General features: G+C 43.6%; 1 protein-coding gene across 1 annotated transcript in view; it reads right to left on the bottom strand.

Annotated features, from left to right (window-relative positions):
• Nucleotides 1–23,928, bottom strand: part of LOC144680394 (uncharacterized) — a 41,354-nt gene extending 17,426 nt beyond the window's left edge. Inside the window, exons 1-2 of the mRNA XM_078541364.1 lie at nucleotides 23,779–23,928; nucleotides 2,328–2,457 (exon numbers count right to left, since the gene is read on the bottom strand). Coding sequence (XP_078397490.1) covers nucleotides 2,328–2,457; nucleotides 23,779–23,901 — 253 coding nt within the window. The 5' untranslated portion in view covers nucleotides 23,902–23,928. The remainder of the gene's footprint in view (nucleotides 1–2,327; nucleotides 2,458–23,778) is intronic.
• Nucleotides 23,929–24,465: the final 537 nt, after the last annotated feature.

The following is a 24,465-nucleotide window of genomic DNA, read 5'->3' as shown; positions in this document are numbered from 1 at the left end:
AACTTCACCTCACACGAAACTGTAGCCCATAAAAATCTTGCATAAATAATCAAAGGCACAATCAATTCAATTATGCGTATCCATTAATACTCCACCCATACAATGGCTTTCAGTTTAAAACTAGTTACCAGGCAGGAAGACAATGATAAACATCATGCGAACCCATTAAAAACAATGAGACACCAATTACCTGGGGACTCCCACCAAAATCAAACAAAGAACTAACCTTCATTTGGATTCCGATAAGAAATTCGAAAGACAATATAACTGCCCAGTCAGTTACGAGAGGGAGAGAGGGAGAAACCAGCTAGCAGAATGGCAAGCGGTTTTGAAAGCTGACACAGGAGAGTGAGCAGTTGGGAGCTGTTGTAAGCAAGAAGATCTGGAGGTTTGCAGGCCCGCAGGCAACATCACGGCGAGGGGCATGGGGTGGCAGGTTCAACTGAAGACAACAAGGCCGCAACCGCAGCCCTCCACGAAGACCGACCACCCACAACCGCGCCCTCCACCCAACTGAAGAACCTTCGCAGATTCCACAGACCAGGACCACGTGGGGACGGCAGACCCCAGAGGACACAAAGATTGTACCCCAAAGCTGCAACCGGCTTACCTGGCTGGATTTCGAACTGTCAAGTGACCCTGGTTGGTGAGCATGATCCCTGACCTCTCCAAGATCAATTTTGTTAGGTTTTGGGGGTGGGACCAGGGTAAGGGGATTAGTAGCGTGATTTTTCCTCGTTATGCCGTGTGTTCCCCATTCTTATCTAAGTGTACTTTGTAAGTCTGTATAATCTCAGTGTAATTCTAATGTTATAAATTCATTTGTGACTTCAATAAACTCAGTTTTTTTTGCACCAAAACCAGTTGTCTGCTGCAACTTGTCACAACCCCCAAGTAAGTCCAAGGTCTAGAACCCAGGGAGTGGGAGCGATTCGGAACACTCAGAAGTCAGAGGTGAAGCTGACTCACACCACCACCTCCTACAGTTGGATGTTACACTGCTGGACCCTCAGTTGGTATAGCACCGCTGACCTCACCGTCAGCCAGGACCGGTCCAGATCATCACTGGCCAGCTGGACGGCTCTGTTTTCAAAGTCCATGAGGACCTTGATTTCGGGCAGTCCACCAGCGGTCTCTTGAACCAGCAGTGAGTGATGGCCCTGTGGGTCTGCGATGGGTTTGTGAGTGTGTGAGTTGAAAGTGATGAGAAGAGTGAATTGTCTATTTTTATTCGTTCATGGGATGTAGACGTTGCTGGCTAGGCCAGTATTTATTGCCCATCTCTAATTGCCCTTATTCAGAGGGCATTTTTAAGTGTCAACCACATTTTTGTGGGTGTGGAGTCACATGTAGGCCAGGCCAGCTGAGGACAGGAGATTTCCTTCCCTAAAGGGCATTACTGAACCAGATGGGTTCTTATGACAATTGACAATGGTTTCATGGTCATCATCAGAACTTCAATTCCAGATATTAATTGAATTAAAATTTCAAATTCCACCATCTGCTGCGGTGGGATTTGAACCGGGTCCCCAGAGCATTACCCTCGGGATTACCAGTCCAGTGACAATACCACTATACCACCACCTCCCCTAATTACCCTGGCAGAAAGAAGGAGATCTTTCATGCTCTTGTAGCACTGGGTGGCTGTCCTCTATTGAAGGGCGTTGGCACTGCCAACTGCTGCCACTGCCTCCCAAGCCGGGTTGGTGCTGTTGATGCCCTTCCTGTGGCCAGAGTGGGGGAAAGGACATCCCGGGAGCCCCTACGGCATCCAAACGGTGTTCGAGGGGCTCGTCGCTGAACCTGTGGGCTGCAGTCTTTTCCATTTCAGGGCCATGTCTTAGGTGCAGCAGTCGTAGTCTGGAAGCACTGAGATGTGTGCCTGCAGCTGGACTTTAAATGTGGCGCCCGGCGTGATGCAGCAGCGGGGTAATGGTGGAAGGGCGAATGACAGCCCGCCCACCATGGAAATAGCGTGTTTCCCAGGAGTACATAAATAATGTGGTGGGCTTGGGATGATACGGCGTGAAAACCCACCATCGTTTTACCTGCCTGCTTCCGCACTGAGTACGAATCTGGGATGATTCCGCCCCATATGTGGGAAACCTTCCGATTCTGGGAGCATAAAGTCTGCAAATATCAAAGAAATAGCCCAAGTGGCACTTCTACCCACTGGGAACAAGTGAACAAGGAAGCCCCTGGGATTGACAATGGGGGGATTTTTCAGTCAGTGTCTCAGTCTACACACTAAGTTTGAAACAAGACAGATCAAAGATCGAAAGGTTGTTTTCTATTGTTTTGTTATTTTGAGGGAACATTGGATGTACCTGCAGCATTAGAGAAATGTGAATAATTGAAAAGTCTCTCCAGGCCGGTCTCTATTGCACGATTCATATCCATTCCAGTAACCGTTGTTCGAGCCCATTGGAAGTGTTGGAATTCTTCCTCTTCATAATTCTAAGACAAAAAGGAGCAGAATGTATTACCCTATGACACAACTGAACTCCCTCTGTAAAGCGTCATTGTTGAGAAGGCACCCTAGTTTCCCAGGTGCAGTAGCAGCATTCATGTCCTGGATGGGCTGGGATTGAAAGAGAGTTAGGGGGTTTTGATGGAATTCTTGGCATTAGCACTTCCTGGTTCATTTTCCTTTTTCTTTCACTCTTTCAACTTTAGCGTTTCCTGCACTATTGGCCTTGCTCCTCCCCTTGGGTTTTCAATAAAAAAAAATAGAGAGTGTTATTGGAAACCTTTTACACTGAGTCACGTCCCTCTGAGTGTTCTCAGGGCCAGGGAGAGAAGTGCTTCTCCTCTTTTTGGGCTCCTTATTCCCAACACCACCAACACCCCACGTGCTTACCCCCACCACACCATTTCCCCCTCAATGATGCATGATCATTTATCCCCATTCAACATTCACCAATTCATTCACCAAACAATCACACAAAGGTCCCAGTAAAATTGTAACTCCCATTGTTGGCATCTGGTTGTAAATATCATCTGGAATTTTTCAGAATGGGTCATTAATATTAAGAGCTACAGTGATACAATGCAGTGTTAGTTTGTGGGCACCCGAAAGGTGATCCCACCATGACCATTAAACAGACCAGAGATTACACATGTTACTTTAACAGCATCATGCAATATATCCCATTAGTTATTTATAACACTGCAGACGATAACACTGATTTTGTTCAGCCCTCATTATAATATTCTGCATGTTGTACCTTATGGAAGTGGTGACAGTAAATTAATATTTGTGGAAAGATTCTAAACTTGCATCTCCGATAAACTGCACAAGATCTTTTTCATTCTATGGAAGCAGTAGAAGACTTTATTCTGCCTTAGGTGCATGACATTATTCAATATAATTATTTCACACAAGGGGTCTTACAGTCATAGAGTCATAGAGGTCTATAGCACAGGAAAAGGCCCTTCAGCCCATCTTGTCTGTGCTGGTCAAACAAGTACTTAAGTATTCTAATCCCAATTTCCAGCACTACGCTCTTGTATGCCATGGCATCGCAAGTGCACACCCAAATACTTCATAAACGTTATGATGGTTTCTGACTCTACCACCTTTTCAGGCAGTAAGTTACAGATTCCCACCACCCTCTGGATGAAAAAATTCTTCCTCACATCCTCTCTAAACATCCTGCCCCTTACCTTAATAGATTCTACTTTACCAGTAAACTCACAGGATAGAAATATCAAATACCTCCTTGTCAATAAAGTGGAATGATGGCACAACATGGTCTTCACTGTCAGTGAGAAGCATTGGAGCCCTAATGTGTCTCTGTGCAATGCAACATTTGAGAAGCTAAAGGACAAAGTCTGAATGGTTCACATTTGTATTTGTATTTTCTTGTTCAGCAAGTCTGAAGACTCTTCTGATTGCTGCTTCTTACTATGATATAGTTTAATATCTAGTATGCAATACAAATTTATCATGATATTTCAATGCCTCAAGAAACTCATAAAAGCACCAAGACAGAGTGAGGTAATAGGTAAGTAGATAAAAAGACAAGATTGAAGTCAATGGAAAAGACTTTTGAGAATCATGTAGAGTGTAAAATAGGTTACAGATTCACTATGAGCCCATTACCCTCTTGTGCCCTTGTAATTTCACCCCACAAAGCCTGCTCACAGTAAACTTCCATTGGCAAAAAAATAAACAGAACTCCAGCAATGATTCAACTTCCTGACGGCAAGATAATTATGGATGATAAAGGCCATTTAGACCAGCTTATTGGATCCATCCAGAATGACACACAAACATACTATTAGGAGCAGGAGTCAGCCATTTGGTCCATTGAGCTTGCTCTGCCATTCAACAACATTCCCTAAATGATAACAATAATTACAACTCAAAAGCACTTAATTGGCTAGAAAGTGATTTGAGACATTGTGAAAGGTGCTGTACAAATACATGTTTAACTTTTTTCATTACACCTGCATTCAGTAGGCAGAGTGACTGTAGCAATGGTGATATTGCTGGACCAATGCTGATTCTCTTAGGATAATTAATCTCAGAGCAATCAACTAGTGTAGGCAAAGTGGCTACAAAGAAAACATTACATTTACAAAACAATTCGACTCTGTAACAATATAACCTTGCCATTCTGACTTCGCTGGCACCAACTCATAGTATACTTTAAATGGCATTGGTCCCTTGTATGCTAATGCCACTATCCAAGGGTTTGTCAATCAGACATTTACCAGCAGCTCAGAAAAAAACGTATATTGAATCGTTGATCTGAATGTTTCAGAGTAGAATGATACATGGTACAAACATTCAGTACGGCCATCACTCAAGAACTGGATTGATTTCCCTGCCCCCAGAAGCTGTCGTACAAGTTGTGTTGAGCACTGAATTTACAGCCTATCCACAGGTTCAATGTGATGTTGCATTTCATTTCTACTAAATAAATGTGCAAATAGTATTTTTTTTAAAAATTCTACTTGCTTTTGAGATGTGTGAAAAACAGGGAAATTAAGTGGAAAAGTGTAATTAATAAAGAAGAATCTCCAAAAGGAAAAAAAAGTGACAGCAATTTTCAGTGTGACCGAGCACTGGAGTGTGACCTCAACAGAGTCCCGAGAGTTTGGTGAGTTTAGGTAACATAAATCTCATTCTAAATGTCTAATAATGTTTATATTTAGCATTTAACATTTAACTGCCAATTCTGTTTAAATTCTAAATCTCATTCAGGGGCCCAAGCAGGGAGAGAGTATCTAAACACTGGGTGCAGCTGTAGATAGCTTGCAATGTTTTTCTGTACCTGGGCTCAGCTAGTGCTGTTATTTTCAGAGCACATGAATTCAAATATTTCAGTGCAACTTAGCACTGGAGTGTGACCTCATCGCACTGCTGGGAGTTCAGTGAGGAAGGGAGGAAGGTGCAATTCTGCTTTTTCTCACTTTTTCACCTGTAGGAACTGGTCCTTGCTCTACTACATGGGAAGGAGGTAGCTGTTTGATGAGGATCTGGTCTGTGCTTCAGGTCAATTCTATTCCTAAGGTTTAAAATAGCATAGGAACTGGTGGTGAGATTAATAGAATACATAAAATAAAATAAATAATTCAATAAAATAATTAAGTAGTTAATTAAAACACATAAAGAAGGCAGCACAGGTGATGTGACACAGCTGCAGCATGTGGGATCTGGATACCACTGTCATCCAGGGCAAACACAAAGCCATTCAAGTGGAGGGAGCTAGAATGAATATAGTGATAGTCGGGGACAGTATAGTGAGCGAGACTGACACTGTTCTCTGCAGCAAAGAATGAGAGTCCAGGCTGCTGTGTTACCTGCCTGGTGTCAGGGATAGGGCTATTTGCTCAGGGCTGGAGAGGAACTTGCACTGGGAGGGGGAGAATCAAGTTGTCATGGTCCATGTACCAATGACATGAGCAGGAGAAGGAAGGAGGTATTACCTAGTAAGTGTGAGGAACTTGGCACCAAATTAAGAAGCGGAACTCCAAAGGTGATAATCTCTGGATTAATACCTGAGCAATGTGCAAATTGGCATAAAGGAAATAAGATTAGAGAGATAAATGTGAGGCTCAAAGACTGGTGTGGGAGAGGTGAGTTCCAGTTTGTGAGGCAATGGCATCAGTACTGGAGAAATTGGGGGCTTTATCGCTGGAAAGGCATACGTGCTGGGACAAGTGTTCTAGCGAGGCGCATAGCTAGGGAAATAGAGAGGGATAAGCTAAATAAAGGGGATGAGGGATCAAGCTTGGGTGGATGTTGAAAATTAAGGCATAGAGTGAAGGCAGGAGAGCCAATTAGCCACATGGGAAATGAGGGTTAGAGAATGGCAGGGACAGAGAGAAAAAAAACCTAAAATACACCAACAGTCAAGGCTGGATATTACAAAGATAACAAAAAGACAAAACTAAAGGCTCTGTATCTGAATGCACATAGCATTCAGCACATAGTAAATCAATTGATAGCGCACATTGAAGTAAATAAATATGACCTGAGAGTCATTATGGAAAATGGCTGCTGGGATGACATGGATTGGGTTCTGAATAAATTAAGGGCAAATGACATTCAAGAAGAATAGGAAGCTCGGTAAAGGTGGAGGGGTGGCACGGTTGATCAAGGATGGCATTGGTGCAATGGTTAGAGATGACCTTGGTTCAGGAGATCAGAATGTTGAATCGGTTTGTGTGGAGATGAGGAATAGTAGGGCAAAGAAGTCACTCATGGGACTGGTCTACAGGTCACCTAAAAGTAGCCACAATATAGGACAAAGTATACAAGAAGAAATATTGGGTGTTTTTGATAAAGGAATGGCAATAATCATGGGTGACTTCAAACTACATATAAACTAGAAAAATCAGACTGGCAGTATTAGCCTGGATGAGGAGTTCATGGAATGCATTCGAGATAGTATTTCAGAGCAGTACATTCTGGAATTAAACAGAGAACAGGTTATATTAGACCTAGCACCGTATAATGTGGTAGGATCAATTAACGACCTCAGAGTGAAGACACCCTGAGGTAGCAGTGACCACAATGATTGAATTTTACCTTCAGTTTGAAAGGGAGGAGAGTGGGTCTAAGACTCGTATTGTAAACTTAAATAAGGGTAACTACTTGGGCATGAAAACTGAGCTAGCTGAAGTGAACTGGGATATTAGGCTAAGGGATAGATCGATAGAAAAGCTGCGGCAGGCATTTAAGGGGATATTTCAGAATACTCAGAATAAGTATATTCCTACTCTAAGGAAAAATTCTCAAGGGAGGACCGATTGACCATGGTTAACTAAAGAAGTTAAAGAAAGCATAAAACTGAAGAAAAAAAGCCTATAACGGTACAAATTTGAGTGGCAGTCAGGTGATTGGTCAGAATACAAAGAATGGCAGCGAAGGCTAATCAGTCGAAAGAAATTAAAGTATGAGTGGAAGCTAGCTAGAAATGTAAAAATGGATAGCAAGATTTTCTACAGTAAAACAAAGGAAGGGGTTATCAACAGTGCTATCAAGTGGCACTTGCTTTGCAATAATCTGCTCACTGATGCCCAGTTTGTGTTGCACCAGTGGCACTCAGCTCCTGACCTCATTACAGCCTTGGTTCAAACATGGACAAAAGAGCTGAACTCCCGAGGTGAGGTGAGAGTGACTGCCCTTGACATCAATGCAGCATTGACCGAGTGTGGCCCTAGCAAAACTGGAGTCAATGGGAAACAGGGGAATCAGTCATACCGAGCACAAAGGAAGATGATTGTGGTTGTTAGAGGTCAGTCATCTCAGCTCCAGGACATCATTGCAGGAGTTCATCAGGATTATGTTCTAAGCCCAACCATCTTCAGCTACTTCATCAATGACCTTCCTTCCAGCATAAGGTCAGGAGTGGGGATGTTTGCTGCTGATTGCAAAATGTTAAGCACCATTCGCAACTCCCCAGATACTGAAGCTGTCCATGACTTTTGCGCTACACAATGACCATCTCCAACAAGAGAGAATCCAACCATTGCCCCCTGATGTTCAATGGCATTACCATCACTGAATCCCCCACAACTGTCAACAACCTGGGGGTTACCAATGACCAGAAACTGAACTGGACGAGCCATATAAATACTGTGGCTACAAGAGCAGGTCAGAAGCAAGGAATCCTGCAATGAGTAGCTCACCTCCTGATTCCCCAATGCCTGTCCACTACCTGCAGGGCATAAGTGAGGAGTGTGATGGAATACTCCCCACTTGCCTGGATGAGTGCAGCTCTCGCAACAGTCAGGAAGCCTGACATTATTCAGGACAAAGCAGCTCATTTGATTGGGATCACATCGACAAACATTCACACCCTGAAACATTGATGCACAATAGCAGCAGTGTGTACCATCAACAAGATGCATTGCAGTAATTCACCAAGGCTCCTTTGACAGCACCTTCCAAGCCCATGACCACTACCATCTAGAAGTACAAGGGAAGCCGACAGATGGGAACACCACCACCTGGAAGTTCCCCTCCAAGTCACACACCATCCTGACCTGGAAATATATAGCTGTTCCTTCACTGTTGCTGGGTCAAAATCCTGGAACTCCCTTCCTAACAGCACTGTGGGCGTATCTACACCAAATGTACTGCAGTGATTCATCACCTTCTCAAGGGCAACAAGGGATGCGCAATAAATGATGGCCCAGCCAGTGAAGCCCGCATCCCATTAATGAACATAAAATAAGCTTCAACAGAAAAGCTTTTGCAGAAAATAAAAATGCAAAGTGTAGCTGGTAACATATTAGGATTGAAAGAGGATTGGCTGGCTGACAGAAAACAGAGAGTATGCATAAATGGGTCTGTTTCTGATAGCAGGATGTGATGAGTGGGCTTCTGCAAATCTCTGTGCTGGGGCCTCAGCTTTTTATAATTTATCAATGACCTAGATGAGGGGAGTGAAGGCACGGTTGTTAAATTTGCAGGTGATAGGTAGAAAAGTATGTTGTGAAGAGGACACAAGGAGTTTGCAGAGAGATATATATACAGGTTGAGTGAGTGGCAAACTCTGGCAGATGGAATGTAATGTAGGAAAATATGAAATTGTTTAAATTTTGGCAGGAAGAATAAAAAAGCAGAGTGTTACTTAACTGGAAGACGGCTGCAGAATTCCGAGGTGCCGAGAGATCGAGCTGTTCGAGTGCGGGAGTCACAAATAGTGCGCAAATAAAGCAAGTAATTAAGAAGGCTAATGGAATGTTATCCGCTAATCCGAGAGAGGTTAAACATAAAAGTAATGATGTTTTGCTTCAGCTATACAGGGCATTGGTGAGACCACATCTCAAATACTGCTGCAGTTTTGGTCTCCTTATTTAAGGAAGGATGTAAATGCATTGGAGGCGGTTCAGAGGAGATTTACTAGATTAATACCTGAAATGAGCAGATTGTATTACGAGGAAAGGTTGGACAGACTGTCCTTGTTTCCAGTGGACTTTAGAAGAGTGAGGGGTGATTTGATTGAAGTATAGAAGATCCTGAACGGTCTTGATAAGGTGGACATGGAAAGGATGTTTCCTCTTGTGGGTGAGAGCAGAGCTAGTGGGCACTGTTTTAAAATTAGGGGTCGCCCTTTTAAGGCAGAGATGAAGAGAATTTTCTTTCTCTCAGAGGGTTTCTGGGATTTCAATTAACTTTTTTTTGCCAAAGCTACAACGAATGATCAGGAATAGTCCTCCCCTGGGACATTTTAGTCCCACAGTGTGACCACATTCTGCTAAATTTTAAACAGGATGGTGCAGGGTGGGATGAATCTAGGATGGAGCAGGGATTTGTAAAACCTTCCTTTAACCCAGGCTTGTCCAACCTTTCGGCTCCGGGGGCCACATTTGCATATTTTTCACACCCAAGAGGAGTATGAGCAAATTTCAGAAAGATAAGATTTGGCACAACAATAAAGTGATTTTTAAAAAAAAATCTGAAGTTTTAAGGAAAGAAACATTTGCTGAGCAGATTAGTGATAGCGACCACAACATGGTACAATTTAAACTTCTTATGGACAAAGAAATAGACAAGTTGCAAAAAAAAGTTTTGGATTGGGGGAGAGTGTATTTTAGTAAAATAAGGCAGGATCTGGCCAAGGTAGACTGGGAACAGTTACTTGTGGGGAAGTCTACAGAAGAGCAGTGGGGAGCGTTCAAAAAGGAAATGGGGAGGGTACAGGCCTCAAAATGTTCCCTCCATGCTGATAGGAAAAAGTAACAAGCCCAGAGAATCATGGATGACCAGAGATATTCAGGATACGATGAGAAGGAAAAGAGAGGCTTTTAGCAGGGACAAGGGGAGCAAATCAGCGGAGGCATTAGTGGAGTACAGAAAGTGCAGGGTGGAGCTTAAGAAAGCAATTAGGAGAGCAAAGAGGGGGTATGAGAAAGCTCTGGATAGTAAAAGTCAGGAAAATCCCAAGATACTTTAAAAGTATATCAATGGGAAGAGGATAACCAGGGAAAGAGTAGGATCCAATAGGAACCAAGCGGGCAATCTATGGGGGGAGCCAGAGGACATCGGTGGAGTGTTGAATGAACACTTCACATCTATCTTCACCCAAGAGAATGAGGATGAAGGTATCGAACTTGGGGAGAGAGACTGCGAGGTGCTTCAACAAATTGATATAGGGAGTGACAAGGTAATGGAGGTGTTGGCAAGCTTAAAAGTGGACAATCTCCAGGTCTGGATAATTTGTGTCCCAGACTGCTGAGGGAGGCATGGGGGGAGATCGCAGGGGCTCAGACCCAAATTTTTAATTCCTCTCTGGCCATGAGGAGGTGCCAGAGGACTGGAGAACAGTTAATGTGGTTCTGCTATTTAAGAAGGGTTGTAGATATAATCCAGGGAACTACAGACCAGTGAGTCTCACGTCAGTGGTAGAGAAACTATTGGAGAAAATTCTGAAGGAGAGAATCTATCTCCGTTTGGAGAGGTAGGTTTGATCAGGGATAGTCAGCATGACTTTGTCAGAGGGAGATCATGCCTAACAAATTTGACTGAATTTTTTGAGGAGGTGACCAGTTGTGTCGATGAGGGTAGTGTAGTTGTTGTAGTTTATATGGATTTCTGCAAAGCCTTTGACAAGGACCCACATGGGAGACTTATGAAGAAGGCAAATGCACATAGGATGCAGGGTAATTTGATAAGTTGGATTCAAAATTAGCTTAGTTGTAGGAGGTAGAGTGTGATGACAGAAGGATGCTTTAGTGACTGGAAGCCAGTGTCCAGTGGCATACCACAGAGATCTGTGCTCGGTCCCCTATTATTTGTCATTTATATAAATGACATAGATGACTATGTGGGGGGCAGGATTACTAAATTTGCAGATGACACAAAGATTGGCCGGGTGGTTAACAGTGAGGTTGAGTGTCTTGGGCTACAGGAAGATATAGACGGGATGTTCAAATGGGCAGATAAGTGGCAGATGGAATTTAACCCTGAAAAGTGTGAGGTGATACACTTTGGAAGGAGTAATTTGACAAGGAAGTATTAAATTAACAGCATGGCACTAGGAAGTTTTGAGGAACAAAGGAAAATTTGCCTGTGTGTCCATAGATCTATGAAGGCGGAGGGGCATGTTAGTGGGGTGGTGAAAAAGGCATATGGGACACTTGCCTTTATCTATCGAGGCATAGATTGCAAAATTAGGGAGGTCATGTTGGAGTTGTATAAAACTTGGTGAGGCCACAGCTGGAGTACTGTGCGCAGTTCTGGTTGCCACATTATAGGAAGGATGTGATTGCACTGGAGGGGGTGCAGAGGAGATTCACCAGGATGTTGCCTGGGATGAAGCATTTAAGTTATGAAGAGAGGTTGGATAGACTTGGGTTGTCTTCGTTGGAGCAGAGAAGACTTAGGGGCGACCTGATCGAGGTGTACAAGATTATGAGGGGCATGGACAGGGTGGATAGGGAGCAGCTGTTCCCCTTAGTTGAAGGGTCAGTCACGAGGGGACATAAGTTCAAGTTGAGGGGCAGGAGGTTTAGGGGGGATGTGAGGAAAAACTGTTTTACCCAGAGGGTGGTGACGGTCTGGAATGCGCTGCCTGGGAGGGTGGTGGAGGCGGGTTGTCTCACATCCTTTAAAAAGTACCCGGATGAGCACTTGGCATATCATAACATTCAAAGCTATGGGCCAAGTGCTGGTAAATGGGTTTAGGTAGGTCGGTCAGGTGTTTCTCACGTGTCGGTGCAGACTCGATGGGCCGAAGGGCCTCTTCTGCACTGTGTGATTCTGTGCTTCTGGAAGTACAGCAATGTCATGGCAATAAACTGTTAAGTTAAAGAAGAGTAAATAATAAAAATGACCAGAGTGTGAGAGCCAGTGTGTGTGCGTGTGTGTGCGTGTGTCCAGATCACTCCCAATCTCAGGGTTCTCACTCATTCACTCACCCTCACCCACTGTGAGAAGGTCAGTGTGTGTGTTTGTGTGAAGGTGAGAATGAGTGACATACTTGTGACTGAGTGAAAGTCAGACACCCACACACAAAAAAACACACACACAAACGCACACTCAGTCTCTTGGAGTCCAACTGCGCCCTCCACCCAACTGAAGAACCTTCGCAGATTCCACAGACCAGGACCATGTGGGGACGGCAGGCCCCAGAGGACACAAAGAGCGTACCCCAAAACTGTAACCGGCTTACCTGGCTGGATTTTGAACTGTCAAGGAGCCCTGGGTTGCTGAGCATGATCCCTGACCTCTCCTAGTTCAATTTAGTTAGGTTTTGGGGTTGGGACAAGGGTAAGGGGATTAGTAGCATGATTTTCCCTCGTTATGCCGTGTGTTCCCCATTCTTATCTAAGTGTACTGTGTAGGTCTGTATAATCTCAGTATAATCCGAATGATATAAGTTCATTTGTGACCACAATAAACCCAGTTTCTTTCTTGCACCAAAACCAGTTGTCTGCTGAACTTTGTCACAACCCCCAAATAAGTCCAAGGTCTCGAACCCAGGGAGTGGGAGTGATTCGGACCACTCAGAATTCAGAGGTGAAGCTGACACACACCACCACCCACTTCACTGCTTCAGTATCTGAGGAGTCGAGAATGGTGCTGAACATTGTGCAATCATCAGCGAACATCCCCACTCCTTACGTTATGTTGGAAGGAAGGTCATTGATAAAGCAGCTGAAGGTGGTTGGGCCGAGGACACTACCCTGAGGAACTCCTGCAGTGATGTCCTGGAGCTGAGATGATTCACCTCCAACTACCACAGCCATCTTCCTTTGTGCTAGGTATGACTCCAACCAGTGGAGAGTTTTCCCCCTGATTCCCATTGACTTCAGTTTTGCTAGGGCTCATTGATGCCACACTCAGTTAAATGCAGCCTTGATGTCAAGGGCAGTCAACTCTTTTGTCCATATTTGAACCAATGTTGTAATGAGGTCAGGAGCTGAGTGTCCCTGGCGGAACCCAAACTGGGCATCAGTGAGCAGGTTATTGCTAAGCAAGTGTTGCTTGTCAGCACTGTTGATGACCCCTTCCATTGCTTTACTGATGATGGAGAGTTGACTGCTGGGGCAGTAATCCAAAGATTCACAAGCCTATGAGTGAGGAAATTTCTCCTCCTCCTCCTCTCAGTCCTCAATGATTAACCTCTTATCCTGAGTCTGTCCCCCCGTGTTCTAGGTTTCCCAATCAGGGGAAACAACCTCCCTGTGTCTGCCCTGCCAAGCCCCTTCACAATCTTGTACGTTTCAATGAAATCACCTCTCACTCTTCTAAATGCCAGAGAGCATGCTCCAATTTATCATTCCTCTCATCATAGCACAACCCTCCGCATCCCAGAAATCACCCCCGTGAATCTTCATGAATCGCCTTTAAAGTGTGTACATCCTTCTTTAGATCAGGAAATCAAAACTACACACAGTACTCCAGGTGTGGTCTCCCTAAAGCCTTGTACAATTGGAGCAAGACTTCATTATTCTAGAACTCCAAACCCCTTTCAATAAAGGGCAACTTAATGTTTGCTTTTCTAATCATTTGTTATACCCATATAAAAACTTTCTGAGTTTCTTGGATTAAGATACCAAATGCTTCTAAATACCAAAATGGAAATGTTCTTTATACCAATTCAAAAGTTAGAGCCACAGAAAAAGGCCCTTCCACCCATTGAGTCTGCACAGGTCAAACAATTACCTAACTATTCTAATCCCATTTTCCAGCACTAGGCCCATAGCCTTGTATGCCATGGCATTGCAAGTGCACATCCAAATACTTCTTAAATGTTATGAGGGTTTCTGCCTCTCCCGCCCTTTCAGGCAGTGAGTTTGCAGATTCACACCACCCTCTGGGCAAAAAAATTCTTCCTCACATCTCCTCTAAACCTCCTGCACCTTATCTTAAATCTATGCCCCCTGGTTATTGATCCCTCCACCAAGGGGATGAGTTCCTTCCTGTCTACCATATCTATGCTCCTCAAAATTTTACGCACCTCAATCATGTCCCCCCTGAATCTCCTCTGCTCCAAGGAAAATAACCTCAGTCTATCCAAACTCTCCTCATGCGTAAACCTCTCCAGCCTAGGCAACATCTTGGTAAATCTCCTCTGCACTCTCTCTAGTGCAATCACATCCTTCCTATACCGCCGATTACAGAACTGTACGCAATACTCTAACTGTGGCTGAACCAGCATTTTATACAGTTCCAGCATAACCTCCATGCTCTTATATTCTATGCCTCGGCTAATAATGGCAAGTATCCCATTTGCCTTCTTAACCACCTTATCTACCTGTCCCGCTACCTTAAGGGACCGGTGGGCATGCACAGTAAGGTCCCTCTGGTCCTTGGTACTTCCCAGGGCCCTACCATTCATCGTGTATTCCCGTGCCTCATTTGTCCTGTCAAAGTGCATCACCTCAAACTTATCTGGATTAAATTCCATTTGCCACTGATCAGCCCATCTGACCAGCCTGCCTATATTCTCCTCACTATTTACCACTCCACCATTCTGATGACCCTCTGATTTTCTTCTTATCAAAGTGAATAGCCTCACACTTGCTCACAAAATATTCCATCTGCCAACTTGTTGCCCAGTCACCTAACTGGCATATATCTCTTGGCAGCAGAAAAGACAGCACAGCCTTCGGAACACCCGGTCATAGCTGCAGAGAATCGTATCGATCCACTGAACTGACCCCAAGGATGTAAACTATCAAGTACAGTGAATTGGTCAGCCTTTAGTCACATTAGTTTCTCTAGTGCTTATTTTCTTCTATATTAATTACTCCAAATTCCACACTCTCTTTCACCCTTTGGCTCCCCATTATTTTATGTGGTAAGCCTTGGATGGACCAGTATTCCCGGAAAATTTATTGTTTCTCAATGGAATGTGGTTTCACTGAGAATTTGGATTTATTTCTTTAAATGTTTACCACAGTTTATCAAAACCCCATAGCTCTGTCTGTCCATTATCCAATCCCCTATTCATGTTAATGGCTCACAACATCCGGGGAGTGATAATCACCTTCTGATGCCACTCCGCTCCTTTTCACTCACCCAGGTGTGGGGGAGGGTTATGATGTCAGGAAGGATAGGGAGCAGTGAGAGGCGATGGGTATTCAGGGGGGGTTTGGAGTTCAGGTGATAGTCGACGGGACTGGTAGGATAGTTAGTTCAGTGTGGGTTAGTCGTAGGGTCATCGAGGTAGGAAAGGGGTGTGGTGGTTTGGGGATAGTCAGGGGTGGGATGTATTCAGAGTGTTTTGGGATAGTCATGGATTGGAGGAGTGGGGGAGTATAGTGTTCGAAGGGGTGGGGTGTGGGGATTAGTCAGGGGGTTGTGGTGTAATCAGGGAGTGGGACGGTCAGAGGATAATGGTGGGGGGTGGTGGTGAGCGGTCAGAGTGATGCAAGGTCTTTCTGTCCTCTTTCTGTCCATTATCCAATCCCCCATTCGTGCTAATGGCTCACAAATCCACTTTAGACCCACTGCTGGAGACGGAAACCCTGATATTCTCACTACACAAGCTGACAGTGGAGACCAATCAGCCGACAGCAGCTCATGAATAAAATGTTGTGGAGGAATAAAATACATGTATAATTGTGCATGATTGTGAATGAAATGAAATACACGTATAATTGTGAATGAAATAAAATACACGTATAATTGTGAATGAAATAAAATACACCTATACTTGTGAGAGAAATAAACTTAAAATACATGTATAATGAAATTCCTGTAGAATGTCCCCAAACAGTCACGCAGCCAACACATAAATTAGCAAATCAAAGGGCCAGTGCTACCTTCCCAGACTAAGGGGCTCCGGATGTCAGATACGATGGCAAAATCTAAGAGGAAAAAAACTATTGTGTGTGCATTGCCCAGGATATGTAACCAATTAGCACTATCGATTTGCTGAACCATCGACATTGTCCTGTCTATTTGCTAAACCATTGACATTGTCCTGTCTAATCGTTAAATCATTAACACTGATCGCTATCCTTTGAAGCCATTTGAAACTATTGTAATTGCCCAAGTTTCTGTCACGAACCTTTTGCTGTATCAAAGTTTTGAGTATAAGGTTTGAGTTGAGATTTCTGGCAAAAATTGTAATTTGAAGGTAGTGTAAAGATAAAACAGGGCTTGCATTTGTTTGAGATGAACCAACCCTTGTACCACCCCCTTGCAGACTAGTAGGGAATAACCCTCATCACCAGCTTCCAAGCTGATTGGGATTAATACAACTGACGTTTCGGGTCCACATGACCCTTCAACAGAACTAAAGTATAGTTAGGAGAGAGGTGAAATATAAACTGGTTTAAGGTGGGGGGCGGGGGGAGAGAGAAATTGAGGGTGGGGTGGTTGTGGGGACAAGCAAGCAGTGATAGGAGCAGATAATCAAAAGATGTCACAGACAGAAGGATCAAAGAGGTGTTGAAGGTGGTGATATTATCTAAGAAAAGTGCTAATTAAATAATCTTCCGACTAGGCACTTTACAGCCTTCCGGGCTGAATATTGAATTCAACAACTTTAGATCTTAAACTCCCCCTCCTCCCATCCCCACCCCGTTTTTCCCCCTCCCTTTTGTTTTTTTCCAATAATTTATATAGATTCTTCTTTTCCCACCTATTTCCATTATTTTTAAATCTACAACTAATACCTTGTTAGTCTTTCCACCCCACCCCCACTAGAGCTGTACTTTGAGTATCCTGCCATCCAATCTTAATTAGCACTTTTCTTAGATAATATCACCACCTTCAACACCTCTTTAATCCTTTTATCTGTGACATCTTTTGATTATCTGCTCCTATCACTGCTTGCTTGTCCCCACAACCACCCCACCCTCAATTTCTCTCTCCCCCCGCCACCCACCTTAAACCAGCTTATATTTCACCTCTCTCCTAACTATACCTCAGTTCTGTTGAAGGGTCATGTGGACCCAAAACGTCTGCTCTTTTCTTCTCCACCGATGCTGCCAGACCTGTTGAGTTTTTCCAGGTAATTCTGTTTTTGTTTTGGATTTCCAGCATCCGCAGTAGCTTTTTGTTTTTATCTCTGGGATTAATACATGCAAGTTCATATTCTAAAATTTTGAGAAAAAGATATTACTTGAAATTCAGAAGGATTCTAGGAAAACCAAAAGACATAAACACAAGGTCTAGATGGTTCCAATGGATAAAAAGGGGTTTCTTTTGAAGAGATGAATTAAATATTAAAGGAATTCTGCTTTCCAAAAGCACTGGAATTTGAATTGGGGACAATCTTGAGGTGTAAAGTGCAGTGTAATTTAACAGGTTATTTTTGAATCACTAGGATGCTATCTAAGATAAAGAATGTGTCGATAAACATACGGAAATTATGACTTGGATACAAATCATTATACATGAGAAAGAGGTTGTTTTAATATTCATAGTGTAAATTACAGTTCTTACAAAGTTTAAAAATTTGAGGTTTGGTTCTTGATAAAGTTCTCAAAAGGGAATTTTCATTTTAAAAGGGTTGACAACAATTGGCACTAATTCAAATGCTGCAAGCTTTTGTGTTTGTAAGTCTGTTCCCAAAATATGAAGCTAAGCTCAAGACCTTGGCAAAGTTTGGCAGAAATCCAATTTTTGGCGGAGTTAATGAATCTGGGATAATTTTAAAAGAAACGGGTCAGACACAATTTAGTGAGTTACTTTTAAGACAATAAAATCTTTGAGAAGAAGAAAAGGAAGCAAAACATGTCAATACCTGATTTCTGTTTTAAAACTGTTATGAGAATACTTTATTGGATTGTAAAGTCTCTCCAGACAACCTGAACAAGATAAGATGGTAGCTGTTGCAAGTGTAAACTGGTCTGAGGAAAGTAGGAGAATGAGTCAGGGAAAGAGGACATAATGTACAAACTGTTTAAGGGAAATGAATTTGATAATCTGGCCATCAACTAAGGCATTGGAACTGCACAGGGGGAGATATGCAAAGATCTAGAGACAGAGATCCCCATTGAAATGGAATAGTTAATATGGCCTAAAGAGTAAGGAAACATTTTAAACAATCAAGACAATAGAGAAACTGAACTCAAGAGAACCTTAGGATGATCATGGTCAGGGAAGAAAACTTAGAGGTAAAACTATGAGGAATCTGTAGTTCAGGAATTGAAATGTAAGGAGAAATAATACTTAACAACAATTTACCCCAAGATGGATACAGGTAAAGGGAAAGCTGGAAAAAGGCTAAATAGATGTATTACTGATTACGTTAATGTGCCTGTGAGCTACAAAAAGTAAAACCATAGGATTAACACTTTGATGGTAGACAGAGTTAAGCGGTTCCCAGAGAGAACCATCACTGGAAGTGAAAATACTGAGACATTGAAAGATAGGATAAGAAGGTGCATTGTAGAGTTGTTTAAGGAATTGAGGTCTGACATGAAAGCAGCAGGAGGGAGTAAACTGGAAGGAGTGGGGGTGCCTGGATTCAGTTCAGGGAACTAATTTCACAGGGAGAGTCATTAAAGAAGTGTGCAATCTTATGGAGATTAAACAGAAATTCCATATTCCTTACCACTCCCAGAGTCCAGAGATGGTGCAAAGGATGAACTGAACTTTAAAAAAAAACATCAATCAAGAGACAGGGAACAACCCAATATTCTAATGCACTGTGGGCTACCCCAAGCAGGACCGACAGGTTCACCCCCATTTGAAATGATAACAGGTAAGGGCCATGCAGTTGCCTGAAGGTATTATAGTAGGAGGTGTAGGGCCACAGAAGGGAAAAATACAGGACAATGTAAGGGAATTAAGTAGGCAATTACATAAGTTGAGAGAGGAAGTTAGAGACTGACAGATGATTAAAGATATGGAAACAAGGCAAATCCAAAGAGCAACAATGGACCATACGAGGTAATTATGACACATTGATACATGCGCACTTGTAGAAATGAGAACAGGAAGTAAATGGAGGCATTACACACATTGAAAGATACATGACAATTGACCAAGCGGTAACCCGGAGAACGGGAGCTGATGTTAATGTCTCCACAGACCTACGATCCTGGTCGTGGGCCTATCAGTACTGGGAACAAGGTCGGGTATCATCAATGCTCATCCTGCACCGCAGGAGGAACTTTGGTACAGCATGGACAGTGCCGAATGCGACACGCAACGGGGAATGATAAATGTAACAGTAGGAGAACAAATGCTTTCAAATTGTAGTAAGGGTTGCTTCAGATCGAGCATGGGAGCTCTGCCCAAAAGAGCCACTACCCAGCCACCTCCCACCTCTACTTTCACAGTCTGAGTAGCGATAATTGAAGCCCCTCAAACCACACCGACTGATCCATCTTGTCCGACTAAGCATCCAGGACTGACGAATGGTTTGGTACTGGTTAATCAGAAGCTTTGTATGATAATGTACACCATGAGCTGGTACCCGTAGTCTTGAATGTATCCGGTGTCGTCCTGCCCCAATGGTACTCAACCCATACCCAAGCACTCTATACGGCTCTGACGCGCCAGTTGATGACTGAAGCAGTTCAGTTCAATGGCGAGATGCGATCAGGCTTGGGAGGGAACCGCGTTAAGCGCAGCCTGATAAATGATGCCGCTACAATATTCAATATAGGGACATCATTGGTTAATCCAAAGTCTGGCTACCGTGCTCGAAAGTCATACGGGGACTATCAATAAATTAATTGAAATAAGGAAAAATATTTCAGACAAAGCGAGCAGAAATGATGTATGCAACACCTATGGATCTTGGGCACTGGAACAAGCCCGAGAAAATTTAAGACAGACTAAAGAAGGGGTAGTCCCTTTATGGGTAACTAATGAGCATTTATTGAATCTCTCACGACACAGTAATCATGACTTGACCGGTTGCCAACTCAGGGGTTTAACACGTGTAGAATGAATGTTGAATGTATAGTGAATAGTAATATGCTAATAGGCATTGTATTAGTAATACCTGTCATACCTATGTCAATGACATAACCCAGGCAAGACGCCCACAGTGACTGCTGGTACAGGACCCTAGCCATGGGGCCCATTTGTACACCTACAAATGGACTTTATACAAATGGCTAAATGTATGGAATATAATTATGTTTTAGTTCTAGTATGTTTGTTCTCACGATGGGTGGAGGTGTATCCCACCCGACAAAATGATGCTGTTGTTGTTGTAAAATTGTTGTTCATTTTACTGCTAAAGTGAAAAAGGAACTGTTGAAGGCCTTACAATGCGACCATCACCTCCCTGCCCCCTAGTCTACTGGAGAAATGGAAAGACAAAATGGTATTCTGAAAAACAAACTAGCTAAATTATGTGAAGAAACCAGTTTGAAAGGGCCTGAAGCTCTACCCTTGGTGCTCATGACTGTGCTCTCTCACCCTAACTGTCTCAAGAGCTTGCATATAAAGGTAGTAGAAGCTCAGAAAAAGCCCACCATTGAAGATTGCCATCAATACCAGCCCGGAGACCTAGTCCTAGTAAAGACCTTCAGGAGAAAGAACTGTTTGGAACCTCGATGGGTAGGGCCTTTCTATGTCCTGCTCACCACCCAAATGGCCGTAAAGGTTGAAGGACGCCCTTGTGGATCCACGCATCACACGTCAAGCGGACGCTGACCTCGGACGGAAGTGCTTGTACAAGAATTTTAACTGAGCCGTCAGAATGCTGACTCTGATTTGGATCCTATCCTGCGTGGTCCTTGTGGGGGCCTGGAATACCAATTCTGCGGTTCAATGAATGCAGGCCGTAGCCTCGCAAGTTCATCGGACTAAATGTTGGATTTGTACTCATTTTCCTCTATGCAAAACAGCAGCTGAATTCCATGAGAGGGTGGAAAGGACTCTACCTTGTGCTGCTAACAACTCGAACGGCCCTGAAGACTAAAGGGAAGGAAGACTGGGTCCACGCCACTCGTTGTAAAAAACATTGTCCGGCAGTCCTATAACCATCGTTATCAGTGAACTAATTTGCATTATGTATTGGATACTGCTTTTTTCTATATTCTGTCTTTTTGCTATAATTTGTGGGGTGTACCCAAAGGATTCTCACCCCAACACCTTTTTGTCTTTATGCCGCACCTATGGTAGAGAGGTAGGACAGGACGCCTGTTGGATATGCGGCCAGACTCCCCAACATGGAGAGAGACGGGTAATTGGCGTGCTAAATGACACTGAGTATGCTGATGTTCGAGCTTTTAATATTATAACACTGCAGCACAATATGTTTAGGGGTTGGTTCCATCGCTCTCCACCTGCCAATGGGTGGAACTATACAGAACATGGGATTAGAATTAGAGCCCCACTAGAGCCGGTAAACACCACTTGTTGGTGTTCCAACCTTACACTCAGCACTTATGATCTGGGACGAAGCTCCTGTCATACTACAGTATCATACATCTTTGACCTATCTGTCCGAAAGCCCGCCGGTACTGAACATCCACCAGACCCTCTTAATGGTACATACTGGGTTTGTGGAGATAAAGCTTACCCCTGGTTGCCTGGGATGCCTCAACTATCCCTTTTCTCTAATGTGCCTGTAGGAAATTCGGAAAAGAACGAAACCACTCCCACCTGGAGGGGCTGTTGCTACCTAGCATACTTAAATCCCTATCTTCGCCATATAGGTAAATCAGATATGCACCCACATCGGCGCCTACATCGCCGTGGCATCTCGGAATCTGAACGATTCTGGATGATTGCTTTGCCCCCTTATGGATCGGCTCGTAATTCACGTGAAATTATCAACCTGGCAGCTGCGCTTGAAAAAGTCGCTAATTCAACGGCTGATGCTCTGATTAAAACACAGAAGCAGATCTCAGCCAGCACCACTGAAATGATAGCATTATGCCAAACCGTATTACAAAACAGGATGGCCCTTGACTTCCTTCTCGCTGAAAAAGGTGGCACTTGTGCTATGATAGGCGCAGGGTGCTGCACTTATGTACCCGATGTCTCTGAAAATATCACTGACTTGGGACAGCATGTCATGGACAAGGTACAAGAAATAAAGAAGGCGGGGGAAAGTTCGAGCAATTTTTATAAAAGAGATTCTCAATGGTCTACAATACTAGGCTGGTTTTCCGGTTGGGGAAGTTGGTTGTTATACTTTTTAATTGGGAGAGTCGGAGCATGTATCATAGGGTGCTGTGCATGTGTTACTTTACGGATTTGCTACTCTCAGATTATCAATAGTGACTCTACTGGATTAGGGGGTGCCCCAATCATTCCCCAAATGATGCGCACTGGCCCCAGCGAAGCCCACTGGTGGGGAGAGAAAGTTTACCCTTTCAGGGACCAGCCTTTTCCTCATGGTTATGAACCCCTGTATGATGATGAAGATATTATTCCTCACTGGTGTTAATCTAAAAGAAAAGATTAATGAGGAGGGACTGTGGAGGAATTAAATACATGTATAATTGTGAATGAAATGAAATACACGTATAATTGTGAATGAAATAAAATACACGTACAAATGTGAATGAAATAAAATACACCTATACTTGTGAGAGAAATAAACTTAAAATACATGTATAATGAAATTCCTGTAAAATGTCCCCAGTCACGCAGCCAGCACATAAATTAGCAAATCAAAGGGCCAGTGCTACCTTCCCAGACTAAGGGGCTCCAAATGTCAGATACGGTGGCAAAATCTAAGAGAAAAAAAACTATTGTGTGTGCATTGCCCAGGATATGTAACCAATTAGCACTACCTATTTGCTGAACCATCGACATTGTCCTGTCTACTTGCTAAACCATTGACATTGTCCTGCCTATTTGCTAAACCATTGACATTGTCCTGTCTAATCGTTAAATCATTAACACTGATCGCTATCCTTTGAAGCCATTTGAAACTATTGTAATTGCCCAAGTTTCTGTCATGAACCTTTTGCTATATCTATGTGTGTAAAGAGGTGTTAGTCAGAGACTGGTTCGCTCCGTTGTATGCGACTAGGCTCTCCGTCGATATCACGACTTTAATAAAGACTTCCTAGACAAACCTCCAGGGTCTGAGTGTTCACTCCGTTTTTGCGCGACAAATGTTACTGAGACCCAAGGACCAATTTCAGTCCAGTCTCATGTTTCAGGGTTGGGGTGTGCACTGTGGGGGCACCACAGGTTATTTACCCCAAAAACGGGCATTGAATAATTTCAACAAAAAGCTAAAAGCTACTGCGGATGCTGGAAATCCAAAACAAAATAAAAACAGAATTACCTGGAAAAACTCAGCAAGTCTGGCAGCATCGGCGGAGAAGAAATCAGTCAACGCTTCGAGCCCTCACGGCCCTTCAGCAGAACGGAATAATTTCCCCTGGTACAAACATGACAGTACGCAGTAAACTCTGAACTATACTTACCTTGTCCACAATGACTTCTGCGGGCTCAGTGCAGTCATTTTCATCACAGAAGATGTCCACCTCATCCTGTGCAGCAAGTTGATGCCAGAAGAGGACAGACACAGTTAGGAAGAGTCTCAGCATCCTGGTGTCTGCTCAGATCACTGGTGAACGCACTGAATGATCTCAGCACCTTCAGGTGGATCTGCAGATTGAGCAGAGAGCTCAGGTCTTTTTATATTGTTTTATGAAGATGATTTTGAATAAAGTTTAGCTGCAGGTAGCAACACCATGTGTTGAAGAAATGCACTAGCTGATTCATTATGGAAATGTTACCTGAAGTTAGAAACCATTAACTCTCTGAGTGCCGGTTCCCGGGAAGTCTGAACACTCGGGAAGCTATTTTGCAATTGATTCCAGTTCACACATTCAGGATTGTCAACCCTCCCTGTTTGGGAGTCGCCTGGAATGGAAGATTGATCTGCCGGTCGCTGGTGTTAGTGACCCGGGAGAAAACAATTTCACATTCGGGTTTCATGTCTGCACAGTTTCATTTCTTGGGTTTCCTGTAATGGCGGAAAGTGGGAACCCAGTGGCCATGCTGCACTCCAACCGCGGGACAGACCACCATTTCCTCACTGAGTAGGTGAAGCTGGTGTGGGTCTCACTGCCCAATGACTTGAGCATTTCACATCGTTCCTGTTGGTT

The sequence above is a fragment of the Cetorhinus maximus genome, chromosome 5, assembly GCF_964194155.1.
Source record: "Cetorhinus maximus chromosome 5, sCetMax3.hap1.1, whole genome shotgun sequence".
NCBI lineage: Eukaryota > Metazoa > Chordata > Chondrichthyes > Lamniformes > Cetorhinidae > Cetorhinus > Cetorhinus maximus.
This window is presented reverse-complemented; position numbering and strand designations above follow the sequence as displayed.